Source organism: Myxocyprinus asiaticus, chromosome 37 (genome assembly GCF_019703515.2).
Source record: "Myxocyprinus asiaticus isolate MX2 ecotype Aquarium Trade chromosome 37, UBuf_Myxa_2, whole genome shotgun sequence".
Lineage (NCBI taxonomy): Eukaryota > Metazoa > Chordata > Actinopteri > Cypriniformes > Catostomidae > Myxocyprinus > Myxocyprinus asiaticus.
The window spans coordinates 16793415-16809402 of NC_059380.1; the positions used below are offsets into that span (position 1 = coordinate 16793415).

The 15988-nt window shown below is 37.8% G+C and overlaps 2 protein-coding genes across 3 annotated transcripts; one reads left to right on the top strand and one right to left on the bottom strand.

Moving 5' to 3' along the window:
* Positions 1-441: 441 nt before the first annotated feature.
* On the bottom strand, positions 442-4828 carry LOC127427999 (lengsin-like). The gene is made up of 4 exons (XM_051676030.1): positions 4665-4828; positions 3850-4489; positions 3490-3659; positions 442-1782 (listed from the first exon to the last, which is right to left on the bottom strand). The coding sequence occupies exons 1-4, from the start codon at positions 4692-4694 to the stop codon at positions 595-597; spliced, it is 2028 nt and encodes a 675-aa protein (XP_051531990.1). The 5' UTR covers positions 4695-4828; the 3' UTR covers positions 442-594.
* Positions 4829-10785: 5957 nt separating this feature from the next.
* On the top strand, positions 10786-15923 carry LOC127428008 (protein tyrosine phosphatase type IVA 1-like). Of its 2 annotated transcripts, XM_051676041.1 has the most exons (7): positions 10786-10944; positions 12292-12497; positions 12698-12859; positions 13000-13092; positions 13225-13355; positions 13557-13631; positions 13790-15923. In XM_051676041.1, the coding sequence occupies exons 3-7, from the start codon at positions 12755-12757 to the stop codon at positions 13905-13907; spliced, it is 522 nt and encodes a 173-aa protein (XP_051532001.1). In that variant the 5' UTR covers positions 10786-10944; positions 12292-12497; positions 12698-12754; the 3' UTR covers positions 13908-15923. The 2 variants fall into 2 exon arrangements, with proteins under 2 accessions (XP_051532001.1, XP_051532000.1); XM_051676040.1 differs by having other exon boundaries at positions 12292-12859.
* The last annotated feature ends 65 nt before the right edge of the window (positions 15924-15988 follow it).

Below are 15988 nucleotides of genomic sequence, written 5' to 3' on the forward strand. Positions count from 1 at the left end.
AATATTTATCTGTTTCTCACCTTCACCTATCATATCGTTTCAGAAGACAAGGATTTGACGACTGGATTAATTTTATGCTGCCTTTATGTCCTTTTTGGACCATCTGAATTCTGGTCACCATTCACTTGCATTGTATGGACCTTCAGAGCTTAAATATTCTTCATAAAATCTTCATTTTTGTTCTGCAGAAGAAAGGAAGTCAGAGCATCTGGGATGGCATGATGAGAGAATTTTAATTTTTTGGGTGAACTATCCCTTTAAAGACCTAGCGCAACAAATTTAAAAAGTTGAAACTTTGATTATCTATTCATCATACCATCTATCACTATTGAAGTATAGTGATACATTAGCTTCATAGTTTATTCTATTCCGGCATGAGGCTGGAATTAATTACTTTGCATTTAAATTATGTAGATTCTGTAAATTAAACCAGTCAGTGTGTCAGTTGCATGATTTTATTTTTTTTACTTGTTGCCAAAGGAGGAATTATTTCTCTTCAATACTACATCAGAGGGTCAAGAAATGTATTTTTTAACTGTTTCAAATACACAAAATCATTCACCAGATTCAGCAATAGCTTGGAATTTTATATCTTTAAATAAAATACTCAAGTCCCTTGTTTCTGTCGGCGTCCTGCTCTTGGGTTTCAATCTCAATGCTCTTCATGGCAATAAAATACTGCACAAATGGTTCTCCCAGCTCACTACGTATCACACTGTCCTCTGCCAGGGCCACTAAAGCATCGTCCATTTTAACAGGGATTGGGAACTGTTTCTGCTGCATGGGAGCTCGGCTTATAGCTTGTTCAGCATTGATATTACGCCTAATACCATCCAGTCCTGCTGCTATTGTGGCTGCCAACACTACGTATGGGTTCGCCATTGCCGAACCCAGCTTGTTGTCAATATGTGTCTCCCGTCCACCATGAACCTTCACGTTGAAGGTGCAGCTGTTGTCGTTGCAGCCGCATGTGGCATAAAGCTGGTGCTTGGAATCTTTCTTGCCTTTGGAAAGCTGGTTCCGACAGCTGATCCCTGGAGCCAAGAGGCAGCTTAGTGCAGGAGAGTGGTGGAGAAGACCTGAGAGCCACTTCCTGCCGATCTCCGACAGTTCTCCATTGCCAGAATGGAAGAGGCTCCTTCTTCCACTGGCATCCCAGAGGCTGTGGGAGAGTAACCCAGAATTGTGAATGCTGTCATCTGTGAAAAAGGTGGCAATGTAGTCGTACTTCCTCGCCATCTCTTTGATTCCTGTACGAAAGGTGAAGGCACTGTCAGCAGCCTCGATCCCGAACCTGGGTTTGAAGCAAATCTCCATCTGTCCTGGTCCATTGGCAGATGAAAAGCTCTCAACGTCCACACCCATGTTGTACATTCCCCTGACTAGCTTCTGTAGGAAGGGTAGATCATAGTTGCTCAACAGAGTGGTGGCAGGAAAGAACACTGCCTTAGGGCCCAATCTCTCCGGGGACCCAAAGATACAACACTCATACGTGAAGGAGGAGTGGAGAGAGAATCCCATGCTCTGGAGTTGACCCAGCATCTGCTTGGCTATAAGGCGGGGTGATGTGCGAAGTGGAACTCCTGTGATCGTACAAGGGTCACAGATGAGACGAGCGGTCTGGTCTGCCCAGGGGAGGATCTGGAATGTGGAGAGATCTGGGACCAGGAGAACATCACTGCTGAAGTTGGCTGCACTTGGATGATCAACCTCATTAACTTTGGGGCTCAAGGTTAACTCCAGGTAGCTTCTTGGCATAGGAATACCATATAGAGCTTTTTCCTGTGGTATCAATGAAGAATAATGTTTTTGAATACTGAAATATTTTTTTTTTTCTTTGAACTTTTCCACTATTTTCAAAACTAAGATCATGATCATTGCAAGAAACACTAAACAGCTATCACTAAAATTTAATTTTGGGTTCAATACAAGTTAAGCTCAATCGACATCATTTGTGGTATGATGTTGATTACCACAAAAAATGATTTTGACTAGTCCCTCCTTTTCTTTAAAAAAAGCAAAAATCTGGGTTAAAGTGTGCCAATGGAAATTACTGGGGCAAATTTGTAAACATTAAAATAATTATGTTTCAAAAGTATAGCCTCAAGACGTGAACTATATGTGTGTAAACATAATTTTCGTGTGATAAAATCTTTTCTGTGTAAAGTTTTATAAAATTTTCCAACTTTGTTCCCATTCCAACATAACGCCATAAACACTCAAAACCCTAAAACGACTAAAAACGATGAGTTGAACAACTTTACAGCTCAAATAAGAAGTTTTAACAGAAGAATTAATGTAAGTGCTTTTATAAAATTATAAGCTTAACATTTCTGCCTTTTAACCCTCCACAAATTGGTCCAGTTCACTTCCTTTGTAAGTGCCTCATTGTAACCTCAATTATTTTCTTTTTTCTTTTTTTTTTTTATATTTTAAATTTTATCCCCTTTTCTTTTTGGAATGTCCAAATCCCACTACTTACTAGGTCCTCGTGGTTGTGCGGTTACTCACCTCAATCCGGGTGGCGGAGGACAAGTCTCAGTTGCCTTCAATACTGAGACCGTCAATCCGCACATCTTATCACGGGACTCGCTGTGCATAACACCACAGAGACTCACAGCAAGTGGAGACTCATGCTACACTCCGTGATCCACGCACAACTTACCACGCGCCCCATTGAGAGCGAGAACCACTTAATCGTGACCACGAGGAGGTTACCCCATGTGACTCTACCCTCCCTAGCAACTGGGCCAATTTGGCTGCTTAGGAGACCTGGCTAGAGTCACTCAGCATGCCCTGGATTCGAACTTGCGACTCCAGGGGTGGTAGTCAGTGTCTTTTTGATTTTCTCCCCTTTTCTCCCCAATTTGGAATGCCCAATTTCCAATGCGCTCTCAGTCCTTGAGGTGGCATAGTGACTCACCTCAATCTGGGTGGCGGAGGACGAATCTCAGTTGCCTCCACATCTGAGACCGTCAGTCCATGCATCTTATCACGTGGCTTGTTGAGCACATTACTGCGGAGACATAGCACGTGTGGAGGCTTCACACTATTCTCCGCGGCATCCACGCACAACTCACCACACGCCCCACCGAGAGCGAGAACCACATTATAGCGACCACGAGGAGGTTACCCCATGTGACTCTACCCTCCCTAGCAACCAGGCCAATTTGGTTGCTTAGGAGACCTGGCTGGAGTCACTCAGCACGCCCTGGATTCGAACTCGCAATTCCAGGGGTGGTAGTCAGTCTCTTTACTCGCTGAGCTACCCAGGCCCCCGATTTTTTATTTTTTAAAGAAAATGGGGACTAGATGAAATTATTTTTTTGTGGTAATTAACCTTATTGCACAAATGCTGTGGATTGAGCTTATCTTGTATTGAACCCAGGATATTAGTTTACGTTTTTGAGAATATAATGTCTACTGAACAAGGATAAGGATAAAATAAAAAATAAAAATAATAAAAGGCATTAGCAGTTAAGCATTTACATGAAAGAACCGAGCTGGAACAGTCTTGGATCGGGATACGCCATGAAGATCAGTGGCCTCAAAGCGAACAAAGCTTATATTTTCACAGGCAATATGCTGTTTTATGTGCTCAACATCAGAGATGAAGCTTTGAGATGCGAAAGAGTGTGCCTGGGAGCTCTCCTTGTTTTCTTGTGGAAATATGAAATAAAATAAAACATAACAATGAGACAACTAAAAGCAACTGAATATCATTAGTTTTAATGGTACAATAAAAGATTGCTAAAATATCACTACTACCAGCCCTAGAATTAACAATGGTTCAAGCAACAAGAATGTGATTTGTTACAAATAGCAGAAAGGCCAAAGAAACACACTGACCTGTGTGTGATGTGCTAACTTCATCCCAGGGGGATCTCTCAACAGTGGGTGAATTCACACCAGAGGATCTGCCTGGGGGTCCATCAGTCCTCGATGACCCACCAGAATCCCAACTAGAGGAATTTCCTTCTCTTAGTTTGGAGGCGTTCTTAGAGATCTCTGAAAGGGGCTTGAAGGTGGTGAAATTCTTGGATGCTACTTGATCTGGTTTACAATCTAGCCTTTGCCCCGGAGGGTAACTCCTTCCCTCATCTTGCCCTTTTGCGCTCAAAAGGGAGCTCTCACCCAACACGCTTCTCAGTTCCTCCATTGTTTGCTTGGGGACGTGACCCTCGTTAGTCGGTGGGTGACGTTGCTTGGTTTCCCTTCTCCACCCATCCCTGTTAGTGTAGTCATCCTCCTGGGAGAAACCCTGGTACTGGGACTCACTGGAAACAGAGGGACAATGATGAGGAGGGCCAAAGGAAATGAGGATGGGGTTGTTTGATGGGCCTGGAACTGGTACATTTGATGGCACAAGGGGCACAGATATTTCTTTTCTGTCCCAGTCAGATGAGGAAAGACGCTTCTCGTTTGCCTTTACACCCCTAATCTTTCCTGCACTCAAACTTCCTCCATCCACCTGGTCTGGAATTGTTTCCTGAAGAAGATAATATTTGTATAATGTGTAATATTTGTGGCTTTAAAACCGAATATTACACACAACACAAAAAGCCAAAAGGAGAACCAAATTCATCCAACTTATGAAAAAAAAGAGAAAGAAATTGCAGTTAGTCTTCTTGCAGATAAGAAAGTTTGCAGATAGAAAGTTTTACCTGATCTCTGGATTCCTCAGATTCTTGCATTTTGCAAATTTTTTTTACATGAATGCCTGGAAAGTAATTAGTTTCTGCCCCCAATCAAAGTGGCCCACACAACTGAATAACAGAGACAGAAACAAACCAATCATTTCACTTTCTCTCCCCAACCTAATGCATGAACCGTCCAGACTGTTCAGTCCTACTCATCTATTGTGAGGTTTTGCACATCAGCTGTTTTCAACAGCCCACAACACACCATTCATCACATCACTAGAAAGATGCAGTTGTTTGAAAGAGAGGTTATTATTAGTGAATAAGCCATGACATATGATTTTAGTTTGTAGTTTTATCTGTTAGCTTTAAAAAAAAAAAAAAAAAAAAATCATAAACCTAAATCAATTCTTTGAAAAGGTCAGATCTCCTGCATACATTTACACAATCATGTTTAACCTACAGTATGTAGATTATGTGTTATGATGATCAATATGAGAACAAGACAAATATGTGTAGGCCCTGGTCTTGTATTTACAGTGAGAACATTAGCTGTAGTTAAATAAATATATTGCATTCAGGACCTTTATATGTAGCTATATAGGCACTTTCTAAAATATTTATTTATACTGTCTAGCATAATTCAGTTCCAGCTTGGTCTGTTCTTGAAATTTGTCATGCGACACCACTGATATTGTTTGCTCTTATGATCAGTTACTTGTGTTTTTCCTCATTTGTAAGTCTCTTTGGATCTGCTAAATGAATAAATGTTAATGTACTCATATACTGTAAATAAAAGCTACACAATGCAATACATACAGTAAATAAGAATATGTATGCATATATATATATATATATATATATATATATATATATATATATATATATATATATACAGTATACAGTATACAGTATATATATATATATATACATTGGCGACCAAAAGTTTGGAATAATGTACAGATTTTGCTCTTATGGAAAGAAACTGATACTTTAATTCACCAAAGTGGCATTCAATGGATCACAATGTATAATCAGGTCATTAATAATGTGAAAAATTACTATTACAAATGTAAAAAAAAAAAAATTTAGAACTTCTTAAACTACTTCAAAGAATTCTCATCAAAAAATCCTCTATGTGCAGCAATGACAGCTTTGCAGATCCTTGGCATTCTAGCTGTCAGTTTGTCCAGATACTCAGGTGACATTTCACCCCACACTTCCTGTAGCTCTTGCCATAGATGTGGCTGTCTTGTTGGGCACTTCTCACACACCTTACAGTCTAGCTGATCCCTCAAAAGCTCAATGGGGTTAAGAACCATAACACTCTTTTCCAATTATCTGTTGTCCAATGTTTGTGTTTCTTTGCCCACTCTAACCTTTTCTTTTTGATTTTCTGTTTCAAAAGTGGCTTTTGTCTTTGCAATACTTCCCATAAGGCCTGCACCCCTGAGTCTTCTCTTTACTGTTGTACATGAAACCGGTGTTGAACGGGTAGAATTCAATGAAGCTGTCAGCTGAGGACATGTGAGGCATCTATTTCTCAAACTAGAGACTCTGATGTACTTATTCTCTTGTTTAGTTGTACATCTGGCCTTCCACATCTCTTTCTGTCCTTGTTAGAGCCAGTTGTCCTTTGTCTTTGAAGACTGTAGTGTACACCTTTGTAGGAAATCTTCAGTTTTTTGGCAATTTCAAGCATTGTATAGTCTTCTTTCCTCAAAACAATGATTGACTGATGAGTTTCTAGAGAAATCTGTTTCTTTTTTGCCATTTTTTACCTAATATTGACCTTAAGACATGCCAGTCTATTGCATACTGTGGAAACTCAAAGACAAAGACAACAACAATGTTAAGTTTCATTTAACGAACCAAATAGCTTTCAATTGTGTCTGTTGTAACAGCAAGTGATTTTCTAGTACCAAATTAGCAATTTAGCATGATTACTCAAGGATAAGGTGTTGGAGTGACGGCTGCTGGAAATGGGGCCTGTCTAGATTTGATCAAAAATGACTTTTTTTCAAATAGTGATGGTGCTGTTTTTTACATCAGTAATGTCCTGACTATACTTTGTGATCTGTTGAATGCCACTTTGGTGAATTAAAGTACCAATTTCCTTCCGAAACAGCAAAATCTGCACATTATTCCAAAGTTTTGGCCGCATTATATATATATATATATATATATATATATATATATATATATATAAAATAATTATTATTATTGTGTATTAACATACATTTGTAGTATAAACACTATGATTTTAATAACATACAATAATATACAGTATATAACAACAATTCATATTACATTATATCTCAATTTTAATTATATATATATATATATATATACTACCGGTCAAAAGTTTTGAAACACTTACTCATTCTTTATTATAATTTTTTTTCTTCACATTTTAGAATAATAGTAAAGTCATCAAAACTATGGAATAACATAAATGGAACTATGGGAATTATGTTGTGACTAAACAAAATCCAAAATAAATCAAAACTGTGTTATATTTTAGCATCTTCAAAGTAGTCACCCTTTGCCTAGAATTTGCAGACATGTACTCTTGACATTTTCTCAATCAACATCTTGAGGTATCACCCTGGGATGCTTTTTAAACAGTATTGAAGGAGTTCCCATCTATGTTGGGCACTTATTGGCTGCTTTTCTTTATTATTTGGTCCAAGTCATCAATTTCAAAAACTTTTTTTAAATTTTTTTAATTAAATTTTAGTTTTATAATGAAATAAATTAATATGGTGGCACAATTATATTTTTGTATACAAAACTAATTTCAAACATTTAAGCATATGCCTTCAGATCAAAAGATTTTTAAGATCATGAGAAACATTTCAGTCAAGTGTTTCAAAACTTTTGACCGGTAGTGTATATACAGTTATATACAGTTGCAATCAAAATTATTCAACCCCCCTGACCAACAATACATTCTGGTGATGTGAATTAAAACATATCTACTAAAACCTCAGTAAACAAAGTAAGTTTTTAATACACATTGGAGTGATTTTGAGAACAAAGAGTTCAGTTTACCCAAATTTTTAAATAAAAAATAACTAATTCTCTCCACAAATGTCATGTCAAAAATATTCAACCCCCAAAGTCAATCATATGTGGAGCATCCTTTATCCTTAATAACAGCAAATAAATGTTTCAGGTAAGTGTTCTCAGGCTTCGGACACCTCTCTATTAGAATTTTTACACATTTCTCATGAGCAAAAGCTTCCAGCTCATTGACATTCTTTGGTTTCTGTGCTCCCACTGCTTCCTTGAAATCCCAACAAAGGTTTGCAATGGGATTTTAATGATGGACTGAAAGGGCCATTTAAGGACATTCCACGACCTATCCCTGAACCAGATTTTGGACAACTTGGATGTATCCTTGGTGTTATTGTCTTGCTGGAAAATCCAGTGATCACTGAGCTTCAATTTACACACTGAAGGCATCACATTTTTCATGCCAAAATGGCCTGATACCTGAAAGAATCCATGGTGTCAGTCACATAGTCAGGATAGCCATTTCCTGCAGCTGCAAAACACCCCCATAACAGGACTGACCCACCTCCATGCTTGACTGTGGGGATGGTGTCGTTCTTGTCATCACCTTGTCATCTTACTCCAGACGTACTGCTGACCCATGGGTCTAAAACTCATTTTCAGTTTAGTGTCATACGTCTATAAAACCTTCTTCCAGGACTCCACAGGTCTTTCCTAATTACTTTTTGAATATTCAAGTCAACATTTCCCTTGGTGAAGTTTGGGTTTCTTCCACACCCCAAGAAGGTTGCTGTTGTACCATATTTAAAAAATGTATGAATGGTGCTGCCAACTTTGTCTATTGGAAATTGAAGTGCCTTGGAAATGTACTTTTAGCCATGACCTTTCTTGTGTAATGAAATAATCTCCTCTATTAGCTTTTGAGTCAGCTTATTTTTAATTGCATTTTTTGCATAGAAATACATTTTTGCTTACAACGCTAAACTTACATTTTAAAACTTAAAAAAGTGCCATTGCAGATTGATGACTTAATTTTGTTTTAAAACAATTACTTGTGTAGCCTTACATATTTAAGAAACAGCTACATGCAATAGGGGTTGAATAATTATGACATGGCTGTATTTAAAAAAAAATCCTGCTATTTAGAAATATTACGTTATATATTCACACTATGACTTTGAATGTGTCACTCAACTGATATAGATGTAAAGTTGAAAAATTCTGGGTCATCAGAAAAGCTTACCATTGTAAATCCTTACTGTATATATATATATATATATATATATATATATATATATATATATATATACAGGTGCTGGTCATATAATTAGAATATCATCAAAAAGTTGATTTATTTCACTAATTCCATTCAAAAAGTGAAACTTGTATATTATATTCATTCATTACACACAGACTGATATATTTCAAATGTTTATTTCTTTTAATTTTGATGATTATAACTGACAACTAAGGAAAATCCCAAATTCAGTATCTCAGAAAATTAGAATATTGTGAAAAGGTTCAATATTGAAGACACCTGGTGCCACACTCTAATCAGCTAATTAGCAAAGGCCTTTAAATGGTCTCTCAGTCTAGTTCTGTACGCTACACAATCATGGGGAAGACTGCTGACTTGACAGTTGTCCAAAAGACAACCATTGACACGTTGCACAAGGAGGGCAAGACACAAAAGGTCATTGCAAAAGAGGCTGGCTGTTCACAGAGCTCTGTGTCCAAGCACATTAATAGAGAGGCGAAGGGAAGGAAAAGATGTGGTAGAAAAAAGTGTACAAGCAATAGGGATAACCACACCCTGGAGAGGATTGTGAAACAAAACCCATTCAAAAATGTGGGGGAGAACCACTACGCACAGATGTATGCAAGACATGGGTTTCAGCTGTCGCATTCCTTGTGTCAAGCCACTCTTGAACAACAGACAGCGTCTGAAGCGTCTCGCCTGGGCTAAAGACAAAAAGGACTGGACTGCTGCTGAGTGGTCCAAAGTTATGTTCTCTGATGAAAGTAAATTTTGCATTTCCTTTGGAAATCAGGGTCCCAGAGTCTGGAGGAAGAGAGGAGAGGCACACAATCCATGTTGCTTGAGGTCCAGTGTAAAGTTTCCACAGTCAGTGATGGTTTGGGGTGCCATGTCATCTGCTGGTGTTGGTCCACTGTGTTTTCTGAGGTCCAAGGTCAACGCAGCCATATACCAGGAAGTTTTAGAGCACTTCATGCTTCCTGCTGCTGACCAACTTTATGGAGATGCAGATTGCATTTTCCAACAGGACTTGGCACCTGCACACAGTGCCAAAGCAACCAGTATCTGGTTTAAGGACCATGGTATCCCTGTTCTTAATTGGCCAGCAAACTCGCCTGACCTTAACCCCATAGAAAATCTATGGGGTATTGTGAAGAGGATGATGCGATATGCCAGACCCAACAATGCAGAAGAGCTGAAGGCCACTATCAGAGCAACCTGGGCTCTCATAACACCTGAGCAGTGCCACAGACTGATCGACTCCATGCCACGCCGCATTGCTGCAGTAATTCAGGCAAAAGGAGCCCCAACTAAGTATTGAGTGCTGTACATGCTCATACTTTTCATGTTCATACTTTTCAGTTGGCCGAGATTTCTAAAAATCCTTTCTTTGTATTGGTCTTAAGTAATATTCTAATTTTCTGAGATACTGAATTTGGGATTTTCCTTAGTTGTCAGTTATAATCATCAAAATTAAAAGAAATAAACATTTGAAATATCAGTCTGTGTGTAATGAATGAATATAATATACAAGTTTCACTTTTTGAATGGAATTAGTGAAATAAATCAACTTTTTAATGATATTCTAATTATATGACCAGCACCTGTGTGTGTGTGTATATATATATATATATATATATATATATATATATATATATATATATATATATATATATATATATATATATAAAAATCATAGTGTTTATACTGCAAATGTATGTTAATACACAATAATAATTATTATTATTTAATTATTAGTATCATTGTCATTGTTATTTTATGTATAATTGACATTTTCATGTGTAAATAAATTGTGGTAAAATCATGTGAGTGAGTAACTTGTATGTGTAGAAGTGTCTGTGTAGGGTGAGGGTGCGGTTTCTTGAGTCCAGCTGTAACCGGTTACCGGAGACTCTCATTACACACGGGAGTGCTGTATGGTCAAACACCACAACAATTTCAGCGCACAGTTTTCTCCGGACCGGCTTTATGATTAAGCTACAATCTTCAATGAGTAAGCATATCCCAGTAAGTAAAACTTTTGACATATAAATGTGAATGTTTGGAAACGGCATGATCGTCTGTTTTTGTCTCGAGCTCCTCTTGGGTGCTAATTAGCATGAGAGCAAAACAGCTTTTCTTAACGATCACGGTTTAAACTACTATATGTTAAATGCATCTTATTTTATTGTAAACGTGTTGAATATGATGTATAATGTTATACATATTAGATTTTATAGCTGTAACGTTGTTTTAAGTAAAAGGTTAGCTGTACTAAAGTTAGCCACACAGCTACATCGATGGGAGCTGAGCACGACGTTTCCTGTTTTATTTCGTATTTTTTTTTATTCATTCAAGTGAAATAAAGTATGTGGAAGGCAGAGAGCGTTACGATGTTAAAATGGGGTTTTGTTGCAGAGTGTTGTTTTCGCATTGCTAAAATTAGCCAACCATATGTCTTTGTGTCAATACAAATTAATAATCTAATGTTGGTGTTAATAGTGTGTTTTGGTCTGTACAAAGCATTAAACCGGTTATTGAATTCAAATATTTGAGCATACTTAGAAGTGGGCTGATTTTATTCGTAAAATAAAGATCTGATCGTTTTAATGGCCCTAGCTTGGGGCCTTTTCTCTCGATTTCCATGGACACGTTTGGAAAATAACCCGACCAACAAGCTGTGCCTTTCATTTAAATTACATGACAGTTTAAGAGACTGCTGCTTTAGTTTTATTGTGTTTTTTAAAGGGATTTGCTAAAGAGGCTTAGTGTCTCAAATCCCATAGACCTGCCTGATACACGTGTGCGTCCTCACCGTAGTGACATGAAGATTTCCAGCCTCAGAAGCCAATTTTCCCAGAAATCTCATCTGAACCGGTTTACACTCCTGCTCAAGTGTTTTATTTGAGATGCAGCTGACAGTGGTCCGCATACTTCTTACTGACTCACCTCTTGAGTCATTCTGTTTATAGGAAAAGGAGTTAAGGTTAATTTAATGCTGTTAGAAAGGTATTGACTTCTGAGTTATTTGTTGCTTGACTGGAAATTAGTCATAGACCTGTTTGAGATTATATTTGACATTGGCCGATAACTGTGCCATCTTGGCTGATGAACAACATTTAAGTAGTTCCTCGTATCTATTCCAAAACATTTGTGCAGCCTTGTCAATGTGTATATATAATATATCAAAATTGTATTGGCCATAGGCCGCACTGCTCTCTACATATCAGCATCCAGCATTTGACAACTACTGGAAATTAGGCCTATGTTTTGGGAAATCAGTGAATGATTAATATAACATTAATGAAAACTGGCGGCGCTAACACTCCCAATAATGTCCCAACGGCTTGTGTTTTGTTCCTTGTGTCCTTGCAGCAGTTCTGTGGTGTTTTCGGTCACACATTTATGGAGTTTCTGAAGGGCAGTGGGGACTACTGCCAGGCTCAGCACGGCATTTATGCAGAGAAGTGAACGGTGAGCCTCGCTACCTCATCGGAAGATAGACTTGTGTTACAGTTTTAACGTTGGCGGGAACAGGCTTGGAGAGCGGGCGTCCACAGCAGTCGACGGGTCTGGATGGGGTAAAAAAGATCTCTTGAAGTGCACTGCCCTTGCCGGCCCTGCGTCTTCACTCTCACCCTCACCAGAGGACCAGCCTTGTTTTCTAAAAATTGTTTTTCCTGTTTGTTTTTTTTTCTTCATTTTTCTCACTCTTAATCCAACCCACCTCCACCAGGTCATAGCTCTTTCTCCTGATTTTATCCGCCAATTTTTGTTACAGGAGAGCGTTTCTCCCATTAGTTTTTAAAGATTCTGAAGCCATTCTGAGTAGTCAAAAATGGCTCGTATAAATCGACCTGCCCCAGTTGAGATCACTTACAAAAACATGAGATTTCTCATTACCCACAACCCCACTAATGCAACTCTTCACAAATTCATTGAGGTGAGTGTTCGTTTAGACCTTTTCAGCACAGTGACATGATGTCACTGAATTGAATTGAAGTTCATAATTAAAGAGGTGTTCATAATTATTGTTACTGCAGAACATTACCTCACTAACATTATGGCCCTCCCACCCATCAGGAACTGAAGAAGTATGGGGTGACCACTGTTGTTAGAGTTTGTGAAGCCACGTATGATGCAAACATGGTGGTTAAAGAAGGGATTCAGGTTTTGGTAAGTCCAAATGTCCCAGTTCACTAAAATGAATAGTTATGACATGTTTACAAACTACATTGAAGTATGTTTTTTTCCTTGAACTAAATTTTTGGCAGTAGTTTTTATTTATTTTACTTGTGCCTTGTGCAGGATTGGCCCTTTGATGATGGAGCTCCTCCCTCTAACCAGATCGTTGATGATTGGTTAAATCTGCTTAGGGTTAAGTTTAGGGATGAGCCAGGCTGCTGTATTGCTGTACATTGTGTAGCAGGCCTTGGAAGGTAATTTTAAGTGATTCAATATATGTAGTGTTTTAAGTGTGTGCATACAATATATTCAAGAATTAAGTAAAAGTAACACAATTCATGTACGTTTTAATATAGGGTATTAATTTGTTACAGTTAGAATATTAAAATCATTAGACTGTTTTCTTTTTGGAACCTCTGGAAAGCCATTGCTTAGATTTGGTTTCTTTTCCACAGAGCCCCAGTGCTAGTTGCCCTAGCCCTGATTGAGTGCGGGATGAAATACGAGGATGCTGTTCAGTTCATACGGCAGTAAGTTAACTTGAAACCTTCTCTTTTGCATGAATCTCATTGCAACAATAGCCAGCCTGTTCCATTCAGGTTTGGCACTGGAGCAAACTTTTAGTCATTTTTATTTTTTTGGTAAAAATGTCTTCTTAAAGATGAATGTTTATTTTATTGCTTTCCAGAAAGCGCCGTGGTGCATTTAACAGCAAGCAGCTCTTCTATCTGGAGAAATATCACCCCAAAATGCGACTTCGCTTCAAGGATCCCAACGGCCACCGCAACAACTGCTGCATTCAGTAGAAGTTTGTGGATCAGCCTTTCTAAAATGTGTAATCGGAATCTGCATCTAACATGAGTAGTTTGTTCTCTTAATTGGTTACTATGAGAATACCGTTACAAAAATATATCTTATTTCATTGCAAGTTTTTTTTTTTTTTTTCTGTTTTACATTGTTCCTGTGGAGAACGTCTGTGAGCAAGTTAAAGTGCTTATTTGCTTGTTTTTAAAGGGCAGTTAAACATGAGCTAGGTGTTTGCAATGAAGTTTTTAATGGTTGGTGAACATGGTGAATTCCACCATTGCCAAACACGTAGTATGCTTTTGTCTAAATGGTTTAACAAAAAAGAATCTATATATACATTTATTAATTTTGTGTTATTGATGAATTTTAGTCTATCTGTAATAAATGCCTGCCTCCAAAAAAATCTCAAATAAATGCCTTATTACAGCAGAAAGACAGCGTTTAGTGGGGAGGTTGTCAATGGCATTGGAGAGGTTTCTCAATGAGCGTGTACATGCACAGCTATACGCTGATAACAATCACAAATCAGCTTATTCAAAAAACCGACAACGTAAGAAACCTGTGTTTACATAAGATTTGAAATAATCTGATTATTCACTGCTTTTGACATCAAAGTGTAAACAGGCATGCGCACAACACTTGCGCACATTGGATAAGCCGCTAAGAATGGCAGTAAATGTGTTTACATGCAACGCAAAATCGGGGCAATGAGCAAACATCTATGCGTTTACAATTTCAGTGGTTTACACCAATTTCGCTCTGCATGGAAACACATTTACCAGGGTTCTTGCTTGCTTATCCATTTTTACGTTTTGACGTCAAAAGCAGAGCGCTTGGCCAATGTGTTACCAATGCACGGTCCGGTTGAACATACTTAACATGCATTCTTGCATTACTATGGTGGTAAAAACATCAGTACTTAAGGGGTCGATAGTTACCTTCAAAAGTCTGTGCCATTAAACTGGATGTGTTGTTATTCAGGTAATTGCTATAAATGTATTGACTTTAATTCACTCGTTCAGCTATATTCTTTTTAAACTGTTGCTCTGCCATGACAGCAGTTGGCTTAAAAGAGAAAACTGACCGTAGAGGCGGACAGTTCCTACTATTGTCTGTTATACCGGCAACGTTGAGACTGTCACGTGTACTAACTACGCACAAATTCGAGCTTGAGTAGATAGAAGCATCTGCATTCATGTACTTGAGAAGATTGTTTGCCCCTTAAAGTAACTAGCAGTCAGTAACTTTTTGTTAGTGTCATCTTGGACTTAGTGACACCTAGTGGTGTGGATGCAGCATCATTCAAAATTAATAGTCTTCAGTTAAAGATGCCATTGTAGAAATTCACAGTCAGCCATGCATAATTTAATCCAAGAGTGTAAGTGTCTAATAACAAGATGGTTACTGAGATTAAGCGAGTAGTATTCAGCTGGTCATGTGATTCTAAAATGGCAGCACCCATGAGGGTGCCCCTGCCCCATGTAGAATAAAACAGCTTTTTTAAGGTTAGTGATATGACTAGAGTCCTCATCTCACGTGAGTGGTCATGATTTTATACATTTCAGATCTCATGTAAATTGTTGCCTGATTTTTTTCTTAAGATGATTTTTAGTAGTTATCAGCATATTGGTGTGCTTGTAAACACAGTCCATGTCTTTTGCAGGAAAAAAAAAAAAAACAGGAATAGAGGAAATTAAAATGTCTTTAAATAAATATAATGAAGGTTGGAGTACTAGTTTTTGTTGTTTATCCTAACTTTGTTTACCTATTACTGCCATGTTAATAGTGTGATGTTTGTGTTTTGACTTAAAACTGGACCTCAAATTTGGTGGCATTTTTAGGCCTTTTAATTTGATGTGCGTAACTTAATATTTCTATACTTTTTATGTACGGTATTTGAAAATGTGTACTGTAAAATCACCTATTTATATCAATGGATATGTTTTACTATGGTGAAAGAAGTTGCAACATTTTTGTCAATTTAAGAGTAAAATAAACAAGATACACTGAAGGAATGCACTGTCTCTAGAGTCTGATTTTAACTTTTAAATTAAAAAGATGCAGCGCTTTATCAAAATTC